At 39.6% G+C, this 19,064-nt stretch overlaps 1 protein-coding gene across 12 annotated transcripts in view; it reads left to right on the top strand.

Moving 5' to 3' along the window:
- SSBP2 (single stranded DNA binding protein 2) overlaps nt 1-19,064 on the top strand; it is a 201,352-nt gene that overhangs the window by 42,541 nt on the left and 139,747 nt on the right. For all 12 annotated transcript variants that reach the window (XM_087761478.1, XM_087761479.1, XM_087761485.1 and 9 more), the window contains exons 2-4: nt 1,286-1,358; nt 7,857-7,918; nt 11,336-11,420. In XM_087761478.1, the coding sequence (XP_087617604.1) occupies nt 1,286-1,358; nt 7,857-7,918; nt 11,336-11,420 (220 nt within the window). The remainder of the gene's footprint in view (nt 1-1,285; nt 1,359-7,856; nt 7,919-11,335; nt 11,421-19,064) is intronic.

Genomic DNA, 19,064 nt, shown 5'->3' with positions numbered 1-19,064 from the left:
CTCTCCTAGATTTTAAAATTCCACACTTCATAGGTTACTGCAATAATTACTGCTGTGTCAGGGCCATGATGACAGTGATCTCATCTAATACTGCATAACATTTTGAACAGTAACAGGAAAACAGATTTTCTCTCCCTCTCTATTTTGTTTAGTTAAACTACATATTTTTGAATATGAATAGTAAAATGTTTCAAATAAGAATAGTGGGGTATCACAAAGTGCATGCTAATACATTTTACTTTCTAAAAACAGTTCAGCTAGCAAATTTAAAAGATGTGCAGCCTGACTTTCTTTTCTTTTCTTGGACTGAAATGTTTTATAGACAATTTCCAAGCATTATTATTAAATCGTTCTTTTAAATGAGATTTAATTTTGAAAAGACTTGAAACATGCAGACAGACGGGACCCTCTCTGGAGAGTCAGCTGAGGAATAGGAAGTGTTACTTCTTTGGTTTTCTAATTCAGATTGAGCCTACATCAATAGAAATGGGTTGTTGTTATAGCTCCCCTGCTCTTGGGTTGCTGAACAGGGCTTCCTAGCCCAAGTTGCAGTGGGTAGTCATTCAGGGAATGAGTTCTCTTTCTGCAGTGAGATCCTTATTCCAGCTCTTTGCACTTAGTTGGAGATGTGCCTGGCTGCTGAAGATCACTTTTTGGGAAGCTTCTTTGGGAGCTGTGAGAGTCGTTTGTAGCTCTGTTGTCAACAGAGCTCCTCATTGCACAAGTCTGAATGAATCTAAAGCTCTGCACGTCGCTTGAGAGATGTGGTTGTACTGCATGCTGTGGATGGATGCTGGGATTACTTTTCCTGATGCAGGCCAAAGTTTGCATGTTCTTTGAATAAATACAGGCTATTGTTCAAGCATGCTAACAGCTTGACACTTTCCACATGTAAAAAAATTTGATCTGGAAAAATAATTGGTGTTGCTGTATGTACGTATCGTATTTATGGTAAGCACGGCATAGAGTGGGCAAACACAGAGCAGCAGTGGGTCAGTTGTTAGCTCACTGGGCACTTGTCCAAGTAGCATTAAAAATGTTGACATTAAGTAATTTGGGGGTTTAATAATATTTAATTAACTACTATTTAAACACCTCTGCTCAGATTGACCTACATGTCTAGTTTAAGAGTTCTGGTATAGATAATAGATTTGACATGTTCAGTATATAATGGTTTGTGAAAGGCAATAGAGTGCACCTCAAACTTCTAATATCCCTTGTTTCTAAAGAAGAGGAAAAAACAAATGCACTATACTAAATGTTGTCCTTTTTGTTTATTTTTCAGATTAGCACTGTACGTATATGAGTATCTGCTCCATGTAGGAGCACAGAAATCAGCCCAGACATTTTTATCAGAGGTATGTTTCCCCATCCTTTTCTCCCTTACGCAACTTGACAATGTGTGCAACTGAAATAAATATACCTTGGTCTAGAATAAACAGCAGTGACAATCTTGAATTTCTGTTTACATTGATCAGCATAGATTTCCGATTCTGCAGAAGCCAGTTTGCCATGTCATTCAACATGCCTTTACATAGCTATTTTTGCTGTGATTTGTTATCCCCGTTCTGTGACTTGCTGCTACACTGGGGAAAGATTCATCTATTTTCTGTAATAAATCTGAATGTTAGAAAATGCATTGACGGTACTCTCTTTTGATGACCTTCTAACTTACTGTTGATATCTCCAACTGTGAATGATGTACCATTCCAAAATAGACAGCAATCATGTATTTCACATCCTACTGTCATACACTTGCAGTTCTCATTCTCTTAAGCACTCTTGAACTCTGTGTATTCTTACTATGCTTCTAACCACTTCTTTTCATCTGGCAAATCAATTATGACTACAACCATTTAGGTCCTGTTTCTTAACCACTTTCAACTGCTAATGGAATTTTTACCTTTACACAATAGTTATTATTTTTCATCTTTCAAAGACTTTGTATACATATTTTGAAGATTGAAGTAAATTACGTCTCCTTAGCATTTTACATTTACTCTGGGATACAAAAATACCTGTATGCCAAACATATTGAGGTCTTTTGGATTTATTATTGTTTTTAATCTTTCTTTGACAAGAACATTTAAGATAATAATAATAATAGTTGAATAGTGATCAGAAGTGAGGAAAAAAATAGGCCAGTTGTTGTACTAGGAAAATTTGCTGCTTCAACTGATACTCCTCCAAGAGCTAATAAAATTACTATACTGGTGATGACATTTTGGAGGTGGGAGAGGGGAGGGTGAGAACCCGGAGCATTGTTTGTGGTGTTTATAGAAAATTCATGTAGCAGAGATAAGGAAAAGGGGTAGAATTATGGTAGTATGAGTTTATGTTTATAGTAAACTATGTTTTTGACAATTGTTTTTTCTCTTTGGTAAAGCAATGGAAAAATAAGAGAGAAAATAATAGAGGGTATCATCTTGGCTTTCCTAAAACAGCTGTCATTTGTAAATAATACATTGTGCAAGATTCGTTTGCTCATTTTGGTTTTATGATATATTTGCAAAATGAGCAGTTGGCAGAAGTATAACTGGTATGACATTTGAATTTCTAGAAAACATTCAATACAGTGTCGTGAAACTTAGCTTTTAAAACTAATTCAGTCTTGGGTTCCAGAGAAACTCTCAGGTCTGAATGACTGTAATACGAGAATATATATCAAATCTTTCAAATTAAGACTGATACTAGCCAAAATATGGAGAGCACAGGGTAGGGACAAATAACATATAGAGTTGGTGTGAGGTGTCCATTAGATTTCACACAAAGCTGTGAGTTTATTTACCTCATTCATTTGCAGTACAGAACAGTAAATACTATGCTGACAATACTTGTGAATGATTGTGTGTTGGAACCAGAGGCAGTTATCACTGATATGGAGAAACTTGGAAAAAATTACATTTGGGCAGACAGCTTCAGATTGAGAAAACTGTACACTAACACAGCTTGGAGAAAATAAACTAAAATGCACAAGTTAAATGGCAAGTGGTAAAAGCAGCAGAAAAAAACTGGTAGTTCACTGTGTAGCAGACAGGTCTTAACATTGTAATGTCCATTCAGTCTTGGGCTGTAAACTACAAATAGCTCTACCCCAAATCCATACCCCATGTGAGTCAGCCATTTTCGTTAGTATTGGCATATGGGATCAAAACAAGAGAGCATTACTTAAGAGAAGCGCAAAAAAAGTCTTCTAGCGAATTTATGATGTAATGAAAGTAATGAAAGTTACGATTTTCCATCCTTTCTGTTTCATGGCTGTTGAGAAGCAACTGCCCTGTTGCGACAAGCTTGTTGTGACAGTACTTCAGGTGTAGGAGACACCCAAGAGGAGTCTCAGGAGGAAATTTGTATTAGTTTACTCCTTCCTTAAAAAACATAGTTGCTTGGGCTCGATGCCCTCTCTGCTCTGGCAGCCTGCACCTGCCAGAATAGTCTGGGTGGATTTTGTTAAAGATGAGATAGTTCAGAGTAGCCCTAAAACTGAACGTTCGGGCATAAAAATAGTAAGCATACATAGATTGTCTGAGCTATACAGAGATCAGTGGTATCTACATATGTATAAATGAGAAAGGTTAAGAGCCCTTCCTTAAGGACCTACCAGGGAACATGGCTAAGAGGTAATGGAACAAAATTAAGAAAAGGAAAATTTAGGCTGGGTATCATGGAATCCACTCTGCTACTAGGTAACTGAGAGATTGTTGTCCTAAGCATTCCTGTATTTTTGTAATGCTTTGTGTCTGGTTTAAATTTCATATAACTGATCCACAAGTCAAAGGGCTGGAGAACCTGCCCTACGAGGAAAGAGTGAAGGAGTTGAGTCTTTTCTTCCTGGGGAAGAGAAGGCTCAGAGGGGACCTCATCACAGTGTTCCAGTACTTCAAGGGTGGCTACAAAAAGGACAGAGGCTCTCTCTTCATAAAGAGCCACATGGAGAAGGCAAGGGGCAATGGGTACAAGCTGCACAGGGAGGGGTTTCATTGTGATACAAGAAAGACATTTGTTTTTTTTTTACAGTGAGAACAATCGTTCGCTGGAACAACCTCCTCAGGGATGTGGTAGAGTCCCCATCACTGGAGGTTTTCAAGATGCAACTGGACAGGGTGCTAGGCAATCTCATCTAGGCTCCCTTTCCTACAAAAGGACTGTACCAGATGATCTTTCAAGGTCCCTTCCAACCTGAGCTGTTGTGTGATTCTATGATTCTATGAGTCAGTAAGGTCTAGAAGTCCTCTGCTGATCTTTCAGTTAGAAGGTGAACTGTGCTTTGTGGTCCTTGTTGAGTACAGCCTTCAAAGCTTCATCTCTAAAACATAGGACCTCAAGCTCATCTAGCATTTTCCTGGATCTCTTGATAGCAGAGAGCTCTTCAGTTTGTTGGCTATAACACTTGTATCTTGATCTGCAAATGTACTTCCTTTCAGGAGACATGGCATGAAGTACTGGGTTGAAGTAACTCAACAGCTGTTTCATACCAATTCATCATAAAACTGGCAAAATGGCAAGGGGCTAGCACAACTAGCTTTCATCTAAACCACGTCATTGCTTATGAGGATCGAATAGAGCTATTAAGATGGGGTACACACATTTTTGAAACAAAAGAAGCTGTTCTGCTCCAAAATCTTTCCTTTGGTATCCCAGCTGCTATGTTTTGCTTGAAGAGCTGATCCTTATCCGATGTATTTTCTATTCTTGAGGTTAGGTTCTAGGCTTGGAAGAATAATTCCCATTAGCTTGGATGGACCAGGAAGGTGGGCATTCCTCAGTTAATCAATCACCGGTTATGAGTTCAATGCATACAATTGACAATGAGGGTATTTTTCTAAAATTAATAACTCTTTATAAATCTTTTTCAGTCTCTGTGATCAGACAGACTGACATCTGCCATGTGAGACAGATGTATGTATTTTTTGAAAAACAAAACAAAACCCCTTCAAACAAGCCTCAAACTTCCATATTCCCCTCAGGCTCCTTCTCTGAATAAATTTCTCAAGATGAAATACATCCTGTTAAAAAGGACCAGCATAAGACCTGTGAATTGGGTAATTTCCTCATCAAGCCCTGCTTTGAAGAGCATGAATACTGCTTAGACATAGCGAGGGCTTTCGACACAGACATAGAATCATAGAGTCATAGAATAGTTTGGCTTGGAATGGATCTTAAAGATCATCTAGTTCTAACCCAACTGCCTTGGGCAGGGACACCTTCCACTAGACCAGGTTGCTCAAAGCCCCATCCAACCTGGCCTTGAACACTTCCAGGGATGGGGCATCCACAGCTTCTCTGGGCAACCTGTTCCAGTGCCTCAGAACCCTCACAGTGAAGAGTTTCTTCCTTGTATCTAATCTAAACCTCCACTCTTTCAGTTTAAAGCCATTACCCCTTGGCCTATCACTAAGTGCCCTTGTAAAAAGGCCCTCTCCAGCTTTCTTGTAGGCCCTGTTTAGGTACTGGAAGGCTGCTATAAGGTGTCCCCAGAGCCTTCTCTTCTCCAGGCTGAACAACCCCAACTCTCTTCTTAGCCTGTTCTCATAGGAGGGGTGCTCCAGCCCTCTGAGCATCTTTGTGGCCTCCTCTGGACCTGCTCCAACAGGTCCATGTCCTTCTTGTATTGGGGGCCCCAGAGCTGAACGCAGTATTCCAGATGGGGTCTCACGAGAGCGGAGAATCACCTCCCTCAACCTGCTGGTCACTCCTCTTTTGATGCAGCCCAGGATGCAGTTGGCTTTCTGGGCTGCAAGCACTCATTGCTGGGTCATGTTGAGCTTCTCATCAACCAACACCCCCAAGTCCTTCTCCTCAGAGCTGCTCTCAATCCATTCTCTGCCCAGCCTGTATTTGTGCTTGGGATTGCCCCGACCCATGTGCAGGACCTTGCACTACCAAGCAGATTCCCGACGAGGTCAAAGTCTGCTCTCCTGAAGTCCAGGGTAGATGGACATAATTTTTACTCGTAACTGAATGATTTTTCAACTTCAGGAACAATTTTTTGTTTTGGTTGTACATTACATCTCTTCATTATGTCACTTTTGAAATTTCTCAGAAGTACTGTGTATTCCTGGTGATTAACACAAGTCCTTCCAAGCCATTCCCAGTGCGCGTGAGGAGCAATCATGCCTCAGAGGAGTGTATTTGAAGAGTGTGTACTATCTTCGTAGTAGCTTTGGCTTTTACTTTTTTTTTTTCATTCTTATTAATATTTTTATCTGCCAGCAGGAGTTTTTTAAAAGATGCTTTTTATATATTAGCTACTGTTACATGGTGGTGGTAGGGTTAGGCGCCATACAGTTGGTTCATTCTTCCAAATTTACCAACAGAAATTATAGTGCCTCAAGGTTACCTTTAAAAAATATTTTTTAAATATCAAAATAGTTGTATTCAGATAATATATCAAAGTTACTCCAGGTTACTTTGTATGAGTGCAAAGAATATTTTCAGGTGTACGATATAAATTCTTCTCCTGCAAGCTATTGACAGAATTTGTATGTGTTTAAATTTCTTAAGAATTGGATGTGGAAATCAAGTTGGAGTTGAGAATCAAAGTTTTAGTCTCTTTTGGAAAATGGCAGCTTTACCAGTGCCTCTTGCATTGTGAACACTGAATCTACCTTTTATAGTAAGCTTTTATGTACTTTTATATATAAATCTTTAAATACCTTTCATATTGAAGCTGTTTAAGCATTTCACTAAAATAATCCTCTTTTTGTCTGCCATTACTTCTGTCTCTAGAGCAGAATATGGTTTGTGTTTGAACAATTTTTTTTTAACAAAATTGGACAGGAAATAATGCTATGTGTACTTGTAACTGGAGGAATTTGGAGTGCATGCAACGCCCTAGTTTCACCCAGTTTTAACATGAGACATTCTTCTGTACAGTGTTGTGTGGATTTCTTCAGGACCTCCAGTTATTTGCAGCAGAGCTCCTTCAGGAGTTATATAGGCTTTATTGTAGTCCAAACTATTTAATTTTGTAGTTAAGGACAAACTAATGACTATGGCATTAATAAAATGGTTGTGTGATCATAGTTAAGATGCAGCATTTGGGAAGTATTGCAGAGAGACAGAACGTTGTCACCATGAATTATGTTGTCTAATGGTTTCACTGATCAACAAGAAAAGTGTGAAGTCAAGGGTAAGAGTTCTTAAACTGCATTTGCTTTGAAAACAGTGTTAAACAAACCAGGCTTCCTAGGTGGGAAACAAGTCATAGCCAGAATAGCTCTGTTCAGGAGAAGTTGCCAGCGGAGACAAACCAAGCCAAACTAGCTTTCTATTTTCACTGAGTGGTGGGAAACTGGGTTATAACTGGTGCTGCTCTTATTTGCCACATTACCTCAAACAGTAAAGCACTCCTTGAGGATTATAAAACACTGGCTCGCTTTGGATGCGGAGGGAAGACTGCCACCTGCTGAATCAGTAACATTAGTTCTGTGTCTTCTGTGTTTTCCTTAGTGCAAATTGGAAAATCTTTTAGATCATTTTAAGGGTACTTTTTAATACTTTTTTTGGAGGGGGGTGTGGTCATGCATTTTTTACCTTTAAATAATGCACATCTCAGTGGCAGAGTGATAGAAAATACGTCGTTAATAAAATTCTTTTCAGAATCTTAAAAAAAAAAAATAAATTCTAAAATATGCTTTCCTAGACTAAGAAAAGCTTATTTTAAGTATCAGCTGTGTTAATAAGTCTAATAAAGTAAATCATATAGCCATCCAGATTGATGATAAAGCCTTTCATAACTATGAAATATTTTCTTCTTTTTCTTTTTGGTATCTGCCTGAATTATGTAATGAGTTTTAGTCACAATGATCACAAAAATGTACACCTCTGTTTTTATTTTATCTGTTTTGTTTTAGATAAGATGGGAAAAAAACATCACACTGGGGGAGCCCCCAGGATTCTTGCACTCCTGGTGGTGGTAAGTATCAATTTTCTTTTCCTCTGATTTTTAGAATATGTCGATTGCTAGTTCCAGCAGCTGGAGGCAAAAAATTCAGGTGAATATTGTAAAAGGAATGTGAAGATAAGGATCCAGAGCCATTTTCTTGTTAAGGAATGAAAGAACAGAAAATTACATCTAGAAAAAGATACAGGTATTAGTTACAGGAAAAGAAATATTGCATAGTGCATAAGAAAGCATCTTTGAAACAAGGTGGCTTGCATTTCTTTCTTCACCACCTTCCAGTACATTGTGCATTTAAGAGATCGTTCTACACATCCTAAATAATTACATTTGAAAAAAAACCAGTATATACAGAGACTCTACGTATAGATGCAAGCTTCCTCAGTCTTCAGTCCACAGTCTAGTCACAGGAATGAGAAGGCTGAGGTACTTAATGCCTTCTTTGCCTCAGTCTTTAATAGTCAGACTGGTCATCCTTGGGAATTTCAGGGGCCTGAGCTGGGAGATGGAGATAGGATACAGAATGTAGCCGCAGTTGTCGAAGAGGTGGCAGTCACTGACCTGCTCCTCCTCCTGGATGCTCACAAGTCCATGGGGCCAGATGGGATCCACCTGAGGATACTGAGGGAGCTGGCAGAGGAGCTTGCCAAGCCACTTTCCATCATTTATCAGCAGTCCTGGTCAACTGGGGAGGTCCCAGATGACTGGAAGTTAGCAAATGTGATACCCCTCTACAAGAAGGGTGAGAAGGAGGATCCGGGGAACTACAGGCCTGTCAGCCTGACGTTAATGCTGGGAAAGGTCATGGAGCAGATCATCTTGAGTGCCATCACGTGGCACGAGCGGGACAACTGGGGGATCAGGCTCAGCCAGCATGGGTTTATGAAAGGCAGGTCCTGCTTCACTAACCTCGTCTCCTTCTATGACAAGGTGACCCGCTTAGTGGATGAGGGGAAGGCTGTGGATGTTGTCTACTTGGACTTTAGTAAGGCCTTTGACACTGTCTCCCACAGCAGCCTCCTGGAGAAGCTGGCTGCTCACGGCTTGGATAAGTGCACTCTGCGCTGGGTTAAAAACTGGCTGGACGGCCGAGCCCAGAGAGTGGTGGTGAATAGAGTCAAATCCAGTTGGCGGCCGGTCACGAGTGGTGTTCCCCAGGGCTCAATGTTGTGGCCAGTCCTGTTCAACATCTTCATTGATGATCTGGATGAGGGGATTGAGTGCACCCTCAGTAAGTTTGCAGGTGACACCAAGTTGGGTGGAAGTGTTGATCTGCTGGAGGGTAGGAAGGCCCTACAGAGGGACCTGGACAGGCTGGACCGATGGGCCGGGGCGAACTGGATGAGATTCAACAAGGCTAAGTACCAGGTCCTGCACTTCAGTCACAGCAACCCCATGCAACACTACAGGCTTGGGGAGGAGTGGCTGGAGAGCTGCCTGGCAGAAAGGGACCTGGGGGTGTTGGTTGACAGCCACCTGAACATGAGCCAGCAGTGTGCTCAGGTGGCCAAGAAGGCCAATGGCATCCTGGCTTGTATCGGGAATAGTGTGGCCAGCAGGACCAGGGAGGTGATAGTGCCCCTGTACTCGGCATTGGTGAGGCCACACCTCGAGTACTGTGTTCAGTTTTGGGCCCCTCACTTCAAGAAGGACATCGAGGTGCTGGAGCGTGTCCAAAGAAGGGCAACGAAGCTGGTGAAGGGTCTAGAGCACAAGTCTTACGAGGAGCGGCTGAGGGAGCTGGGGTTGTTTAGCCTGGAGAAGAGGAGGCTGAGGGGAGACCTTATTGCTCTCTACAGCTACCTGAAAGGAGGTTGTAGCGAGGTGGGGGTCAGTCTCTTCTCCCTAGTAATGAGTGATAGGATGAGAGGAAACGGCCTGAAGCTGCGCCAGGGGAAGTTTAGGTTGGATATTAGGAAAAACTTCTTCACTGAAAGGGTAGTCAGGCACTGGCACAGGCTGCCCAGGGAAGTGGTTGAGTCTCCATCCCTGGAGGTATTTAAAAGACGGGTAGACGTGGTGCTTGAGGACATGGTTTAGTGGTGGACTTGGCAGCAATAGGTTAACGGTTGGACTCAATGATCTTAACGGTCTTTTCCAACCCTAACGATTCTGCTATTCTATGATTCTATGAATAGCATATGAAAGTAATTAGCTGAACCCAAGCTTCCAGGCTTTTTGAGAGGCAGTGTGTATTAGCATGGGCTTGGTGCTTCAGTGTCTGCATTTGCACAGTTTCTCTCAGCTCAGAATACAGGTAGACATGGGGTTGACTTGTGATTTTTTATGCATGATACCATTTGCTTATATATACTGGTATGCAGAGACATGTGTGTTTAGAATTCCCAAGGAGAAAAGAGTGCTCATAGTCACTGCTGTTTAGCTATGTCATTTATTAGCTGTCACATGATTTGAATGTATCCAATATACCTGCATTTGAAAGAATACAAAATACAGAGAATATGTCCAACTGTCAGGAGTACAAGAATTTGCAAGTTTTGAAGTGGTCCCATTTGAACACAAAACCTCAAGTGATTCATGCAGCTGTGTGCAAGGTGGCATATTCTTCATTGACCTTTCTTTCATAGCTTTTAGCCATGTGATGGAAGCCTGGCAAGGAGAACGTGTTCCTTGTATCTCTGATGTCTGCATTATCCTTAATTTTGGTCACCTGCAGCAGAGTGCTCAAATTTTCCACAACACCGTATTATGGTGCTGGACTAAGTTACAGAGGATTAAGTCTAAACCAAGAAAGAAACACTATGAAATGCTTAATAAATTTTATTCTTTTCATTGTTCTAGCATACACATAATTTCATTCCAGAAACTTTGTGTTAGAACTGATTTGTGCATAACTATCTTTGAAGGGCACTGGGGAGAAAGACTGATGGGAGTGCCATCATTTCCTCCCACTCTGTAACCCAAGGACATACCCATCTATTTCCTACTCTTGTCCATACACCTGTTTCTCTGGAAACTTTTGTTTAAAGCACAGTATTGGACATTGGAAGAACTCCCAGTTTTCTCTCCAGTTTCTTTCCTTTTTATGATATTACAAATCTGTCCCTTCCCATGCAATGTGGAAGTTAACTGCAGCAGTTGCCAGAGGGATGAGGTTAAATGCAGAGCTTCAGTAATATGCTTTATACCCTTAAACCTTGTATATTAGACTAGCTTCTTGGTCTATACTATAGTGGCATTAAAGGAATACAGCACTGCTTGCCTCGGAGAATCAGATAGCAGGACTTGATTCTTCATAGACGTTTTACAAAGCTAAATTCTTTCATAGAGGTAAGTGTTTTCATCCCTTGGCAAGGAAGTGATATGTCTGTTTCTATATATGAACATTCATGTGTGGTGTGCGTACACCATAAAATCTACACGAGTATTACAATGATTTTCTCACCATCTCTATAACGTCTTAACTTGCAGTGTATTTTGGGATCTCTACTGTGCAGCTCCAGAAAGACGAGAAACATGTGAACATTCAAGTGAAGCAAAAGCCTTTCATGACTATGTAAGTTTTGTGTGTCTTTACCACGCTTTCATTAATTCTATGTATAAATGTGATAGAGAAGTATTTCTGCACTACGGTGGCTCAAAAATGCAGGTGTCAGTCATATATAAGTAACTCAGTTTTCTGGGGATGCCTGGGAATTAAGACTTCCTAATTCTGTGATTACACAGCACCATATGGAAAATTCCTGGAAGCCATCTCAGAGATCAAAGTGCTGTCCCATGTGTTAATGAAGAATGAAGAATGTCCTTCTGTCCCCCCCACCATGGACACATCAGGCTGGTCACAAAGGCACAGGGCAAATGGAAGCCCAGATATGTCCTGTCTAAATATCCGTACTCTGGTGCTAAAGAAAAAGCTGTTCAGTAGGTGGAATTAATCACCTGGCTTCTGTCAGGACCATACTGACTTAAAGTGTGATTGTTCTTCAGGTATTTTTGTATCCTGAAGTAGGTATTTTTCATCAGCATAATAAACACTTAAGCATCATGGAACAAGTTAAATGCAAAATGATCTGATCCAAGAGAACAGGCGGAATAAAGGGCAAAAGTATTACGCCAGTTTTGATGCCTTTGAGACTTAGTTCAAAACACAGCAGGGAGTTTGGTGGTGTTTTGCCTGCAGTACTACTATTAAAAAAATATTCTAGAAACTAGAGTCCAAAACATTATAACAGTTTCATTCCGTTTTCATTCTCATAATGTAAATGGAGCTCTCCAGAAATGCAGAACTGCGTTCCAGAGTTAGGATGGAATTTTAGTTCCTTCTACTATGTCAGCCCCTCTCCATCTGGTGATTTCATTTTTGTTGACAAAATCCTTAGGAGGCAGACCACTATTGAGTTTATCATTCCTTTGGGCCATTGATGTAGTCTAAAGGGGGAGTATAACTCTCACGATACAACTTTGAAGCCTCTTTCCTTGAGTTTTTTCCAGGTCTGTCTTAGAAATACTGTCTAGTTACTGCAGAAAAATATTTCTACAGATGAAATTAGAATCAGACTGCCATAGCCCAGTGTCTTTCTTACAAAAACTCAGTTCTGTCTACATTATGATGTGTATTGTCATAATTCAAAAAAAAATGAGAAAATACTCAAATGAGTTCTGTGTGTGATACAATTTTGTGATTGTCTGAATGTTTAAGTTACTGTATAAAGTCACATTTGATGAAGGAAAAACAAAATCATGGTGTGCTTCTATATTCACATCAATCTGTGTTAAGAGAGGATGAATGTTTATTTTAGAAATAAGTTGGTTTATTTTAGAAATTAATTCACCAGCTATTTCTAAAACACATTCTCAATCTTTTCAGGTGACAGAAAAGCTAGCTTTTGCATTATTTCTGTCACAGTTGAGATAAACTCATCTAATATCTAGCAAGACTTATGGTGTTCCTTAGTATCATATGCTTTTTGCTTAGTAAGACAGTCTGCACCATGATATGTGCATACTTTTGAAATCTGACATGTATTTAATATTTTCTGAGTGTATGGTACACTCATATTAAAGAACATGACAAAATCATTGTAAAATAAAGCCAAGCATATTTCACAGCACAGGAAGATGAACATTTATTAAGTGAAATCCTGACCCATGTAGTGTTTTGCCATTGACTCCAGAGGGGTCGAAATACTATCGTCAGTGAAGACCATCAGAGAGCCAGTTGCTGGATTCTGGCTTCTCCATCAGGCTGAGGGGTCTGGTAAATGAAAACCCTGCTGTTAAATTGCAGGTCAAGTAATAGAGCATTTGTAGCTGTACTGTCATATCTGAAAACTGTAATTGCCAAGTACAAAAAGCACAGAAGGCTTGTTTATTAATTCATACTAGCAATTAAGAATTTTTTATTAGGTATGTGTTCTACTTGACCAGAATAATCAGTCTTCATGAAGGTGTGAGTAATCTGATCTGGTTACACCATACGTGTCATGTTTAACACTAAGTAGGCTGAATTAGCTGAACCAATATCTTGTCTGTCTTTGCTCTTGTGAAGAGAGAAAGTTTTAAGAATGTTTGATGGAGGAGGAAAGCATTTGCCGTCGATTTAATGATTTGTAAAATACTGCTGCCTCAGTCAACATAGTTGCGAGTCAGTCTGGAACACACATAGGTGGACTCATAAAATTAATAGATACAGAAAGATATGGGTTTTTTAAATTTTACTCAAAGTTTTACAATATCTTAACTTCAGTTGCAAAAATAATGCCATTTGATTTCTGCCCCCTGCCCCCACCTCTGGACAATGCTTTCTTGAGAGATGAGGTTTACGTCATTATTTACTCTGCCATAAGATTTCAGTATGTGCTTTGCCTGTCGTTGAATACAATTAAATATTTGCAGCTGGACTTCGTACACCTGCAATATACTCGGGTGGGAAGGCTATCAGGACCCTTCTTCGACTCTGTCTATAGTGCTGTCCTGAAAAAGAATGCATACGGAGTTCCCTCTAATATCAACTCTGCCTAATCAAGTACACCGAGCCCTAACCTGTGTGTGCCTATCAGTCTGTGCAACTGAGTCTGTTCTTGACTATTTGTGTAAAACAAAAGTAAAAACAAATTCTTTTAGGTAACTATTATTTAAATTTTCTGATATATATGTGTGTACAGGTTTCTTTATAGTAGCATCCCCGTTCTGCAGAGAAAGGGTTTGGAAGTACTATTTCATTGTGTTCAGATTGTACTAATACAACTTTGATTTTTATCGAGCTAGTGAGAGGAGAAGAATCTTTCATGTCTGACAGCAGGAACATGAAGTGACTCTCAAGGTGGAGGCTGTAACTCCTTGCAGTACTAACAATGTTCATCTTACTAAAAATCCAATAAATAGAAAAGCAAAGGCCTGTTCTGGCTTTAAAAAGAAGATTTTCTGTGCTTATGCTGAGGTTAAGTATTTGCAGCTCCTCCATATTATGTAAAACGGATTCTATTTTTATTTTCTATTGAGATTTGCAATTGCAAATATTTTCTTCTGAGTGAACAAGGTTCTGAACTCATTAGGTACATTTATTTAATATACTTTAGGCTTCAAAAGACAGATGCATGTCGTGAAAGTGCGTATGCTGGCCTTGAAGTTTTAATGTAAATTATTTAGAATTAGAAATTGTTTACATTTCAGGTAACTCGGGAAAGAAAACTGCTGCTTGCTCACCTAGCCTATTAATATTGCAGGCATTTCAGTAGGAGTAGCTTATTTGAAGCAGAAAAGCCCCCATGTTTCTTTTCCAGGTACCTATTACTTTTCTTGGAGGAAAACTTCTCCATGCTTTGAAGTCTTGTGAAAAATCATTTACATGGATGCTCTGACACAAAATTTAGTCTTCACTGTAGAATGGTGGGTTTTTCTTTCTCCACAGTGTCCTAAGGAGATCTCTTAATCTCTCTAGTTAAGATCTCGTTTCTCTGGGTTTTGAACTGAGATTTTTCTGTTGAGAGAAGCGAGGTTCCAACGTGCATCTTGTTCCTGCCTTCTTTCCACTTCTTTACAAGCTGAAAACGTATGGGGTCAAAAGGGGAAATAAAACCTTGTGATTCCTTGGAAAAGAATGAATTTTTAGCAGCACCCCTACCAATGAACTTCTGACTGCCACAAGTGACCATTCTCCTCTTCCTCAGTCCTGGCCATTTATTCACATCTCTGGGTTTGGAGGGGTGGTACCTGAAAAGTCCTTTCTTACAAGATGATTTTGGTCCATAGCAGTTAAGATCCTTTTACAGTCCAGAAGTTCCTGTGCCTCTCTCACCTTCCTTATAGTGGAAGTTCTTCCACGTGGTGTTGGTGCAAAGCGGAATCTATTAATTCTCACAAGTAGCTATAGTAAAATCTTGATTATTTTCCAGGTAAAGTTTTATTAGTGTCTTCTCCACAGTTCTTTGAAAGATCACTTTTTGTATAAGTGAGGGTCTGTTGTTGGTTTTTATGGCTCCCAAAAGAATGCCAGGTAATTTACAGGATAAGAAAAAAGACACATTCATTGCCCCAGAGGCTGTACAGTCTCATAAGCTGGTATCACATTTCCACCTGACTTGTTAGCACGTTTTAATAGTGAGCTGTATGACAGGGAGCTTAGCTTTACGTGAAGGTTGTAGGGTATGTTAAAGACTATGCTATAATCAGTTCTGTCCAGATTATTCCTTTTGAAAGTCATAGTAATATAAATAAAATTTTTCTAGAAGTTATTGGGCATAGTGTTTGGACATTTGAGATGGCTGATCAATCTCTTTGTGAGTCTTTCATAAGAACAGGTTGAGCCTCTGCATTTATTGCTGTATTTTATGGGAAAAAAAATTACCACTTTCTTCTCTGGACCCATCTTCCTTCAGCAGAACTAAGAGGCACTTGCCTGCCCTAAATGCCCCAACCCCCCTAATTTATCATTAGCAGTACCCAGAATTTGAGGGGTTATGAATATTTTTACATCTTTTTTGGACTGAAGATTACCATGAAAGGCCTGTGAGAAGATGTTCTCGGAAGGCATCATTAAATGTTTGTTGAAAGTGACCTTAAATCTCAAGCTCTTATGTTCCCATAGCACAGCTGTTGATTCTACAACAAGGACTGCTTTATTCTAGTTTCATTAAACTACCCTTTTTTACTCCTAAAACCTACACAGAACTGTATTTTAGGTGAAGATTTTTGTTGATCTAAGCATACGGAAGCTTATTCTGTTCCAGGATAATTTTTGAAAATGCATTTTCTTGTTGTATTTCCCAGGTGGTCTGAGTTCAAGCTTAACAGCAGTCACCATCTTTTCCAGGCAGTCTGTCACAGGACCTCCTTCTCTGCCTTTTGTGTATCAGAGATGAAAGAACTTGTTTTAGGTGTTGATTTTCCTGCCTTCCCTAGCTTTTGCTACTGTGATCTTCTGCAGGCAGTCTAGCTAGGGCAGCTTGTGCTTCTAGATCCTCCCAGGTTTCTTGCTGAAAATTGAATTCTAGATCTGGTTTCCAGCTGTCTGTTTCCGTGGAGAATGCATGGTAACCCCTTTTGCTTAAAACAAACATCAAAACAAAAGCTCTAAGCTCCCCATCGTCCCCAAGTGTGGAAGAGCAAGAGATGACCAGTACAGAGGGAGGAGTAGGCGCGAATCAGAGATCATCTACAAAATGCTGAATTCAGTGTCACTCATGGGACGAATGCCAGATTGTTTTGCCATGGGATCTTGAAATGTATGGGTCCATGAATTAGATCAACAGATTTCAAATCTCTGAGCAGTTGTTAGCCTTCCTGCAAACTCAGGAGAACCTCTCTCCATTGCTTTCTTCTCTGTTTTTGAGGTTCTCTGTGGTCCCATGGACTGTCATTAAAAGCAGAGGTTCCCAGGCACAATTCTGTGGGTAGGTATGATTTCCTTTCACTGAGGAGTATGTGCGATACCCTGCATAGCCTGCTTTGCTCAGTAATGATCAAGGACTGTTGTACCAAAAGCAATGCTGTGGTCTGAGTTACCTATTAATTCCTTACATGAGTTCTGCAAACTTGTGAAAGGCCCTTTACATGTTTATTGGTCGTTCCTGTGTCTGTAATTTCATCTTCAGAATGATTCTTTTTGTAAGTAATATGGAAATGAAAAGCATCTCCTTCCATACAGTCGTTGTTAAAACAATATCCTTTGCTTTCCGTGTAAATAGCGTTCATTTTTAAGTATGAATGAAATGCCTTTCTTTACTGCTCTTTTCATTCTGCAGAGATCGTATGTCACTTTCTGGTGTTCAGGTATAGGTATAGTGAAATGTATTCTTAGATAAGAAAGCTAGAAGGAGACTAAGGAAGTCTGGCATTTGCTTTGAAATTCCATATCGGAACACATTAAGTAAATCTGTATGGTTAAAGATTGCACTGGTCCATTAGAAAAATAAAACAACCAATTAATAAATCATATTTTGTGCAGAATACTCTGTTAATGTGTCTCACAAGGTGGTAAGTCCTTGACTTTCTCATATGTGCAACCAAAAACCTGTAAATCTGAAAAACATGATGAATGTTTAGAATTCCTATCTTTCTTTCAGTTGTGAGTTGTGTAGGAACACTAGTATCAGATGAGGTAAATGTCTTCACGGGAGGACAGTACTTACTGGAAGGTGTCAAGAGAACAGTGTGGTTCACAATCTGAGAGTCTTGCACAGTGGTATTGGAAGAGTTATACACAGGCAAGCTTAACTTTTTCAGTCTCTTCAGCTCCTTAATTTTATTGCTTAGTAGATGTTCTTTAATGCAATTGTGTGGAAAGGATTAATTAAAAGCATGCTCCAGCCCCCAGTCAAATTAGGCGTCGCTTCCTGCAAAACTGCATTGACTTGTGTCAGGAGTTGGTCCACATATTTATAGGTGTATTTCAAAATGTTGCACTGTTATCTCCAGGACTACGAAACTGTTTTTGTTTGCTCTTCAGAAATTTTCAAAGTTGAGAAATTGATACTTTCCTTGGGTTGTTGAGACGCCTTTTGCAGGAAAATATGGGTTTATTTTCTTTTTGTTTCCTGTTAAGAAACCCCCACATTTCAATGAAGAAGGAGGATATGCTCATTCTGCTCCTACTATCCTCCTTCATCATTCCTTCCCATAAATTATTGGATAATATAACGATTAGATTTGAACTACTCTGTGTCACAAATGTTAATTGTAAGGTCTAATACAGAAATGTCCTGTTTCTTACAGTCCACATATTTTTTTCTCTTTATAGAGCTAATTTCACGGGTAAATTTGTGCTATGCTTTTCTTTTAATGTGAGGACTAAGCCATTTGTTTCAGAGAGAAAAAGCAACATTTCCTCCCCAAAATTTCAACACTTCTCCTTTGACTGGAGATTTAATTTTCTCAGAATTTAGAAGTAAAATGGTTAATTAGTTTGAGTTAAGTGGAAGCCTCTGACAGTATAAGGAAACCACCGTCTCCGCTGAAGGCAGTTTAGCTCTTCTTTCATGGTTCCCAGAGGGAAGCAGTGGACATGTTGAAAGAGTGCCTCTTTTCTAAGAACCGTTTTACGCTTCATTTTCATGAAAAACAATAGGAGATAACAGCCTTTCTAATGAGGGGAGGCTTTCCGGGAATGTTCTATGCAAAAAATAGTATTTATTCAGAATAGAGCACTAAAAAGATTTTTATACGCTATATGTAAAACCATGCAAAATTTATTAAATGGGACAAAACTTCGTTTTCTTTTGCTTGGAGGAAAGGAGGAGAATGTGAAGATTCAACTAGTTAAGGGAGAAGTCAGTGGTTTAAGAGATAATGTGGAGTGCACAGGATGAGGTAGAGGTCAAAAGACTAAGGGAAGTGGCTGGAATGCTTAGGCTGCTTTGCAACCTTTCAGAGTGGTTTAGTTTTTACTATATACAGGTCAAATTTGGTTATAAGATTGGTTTTTTGGATGTTGATAGACACACTGTTAAATTACTACATGCTTTAGTCCATAATAGATTTCTCCATGGGTTCACTACTCTGTGTTCTGAAGCCTAGGGCTTTCTTTATAGGTAAAAGAAACCCAAGGCTAAAGTTATGACATATGTTATTGCCTGGAAGAAAGCTCCACTGGAAATATTTGACGAGTTCAATGCAAATCCCAGGATACTGCAATTTTTTTCCCTGCTTGGTTGTCCTGATGAACAATTGTTAACTTCAACCATTTCTCAGAGTGATGTTGTTC

Source organism: Nipponia nippon, unplaced genomic scaffold (genome assembly GCF_047370975.1).
Source record: "Nipponia nippon isolate SJK-2023a ecotype South Korea unplaced genomic scaffold, ASM4737097v1 scaffold_24, whole genome shotgun sequence".
In the NCBI taxonomy this organism is placed as follows: domain Eukaryota; kingdom Metazoa; phylum Chordata; class Aves; order Pelecaniformes; family Threskiornithidae; genus Nipponia; species Nipponia nippon.
Note: the sequence above shows the minus strand (reverse complement) of the source record. Positions and strands in the feature narration are given on the sequence as shown.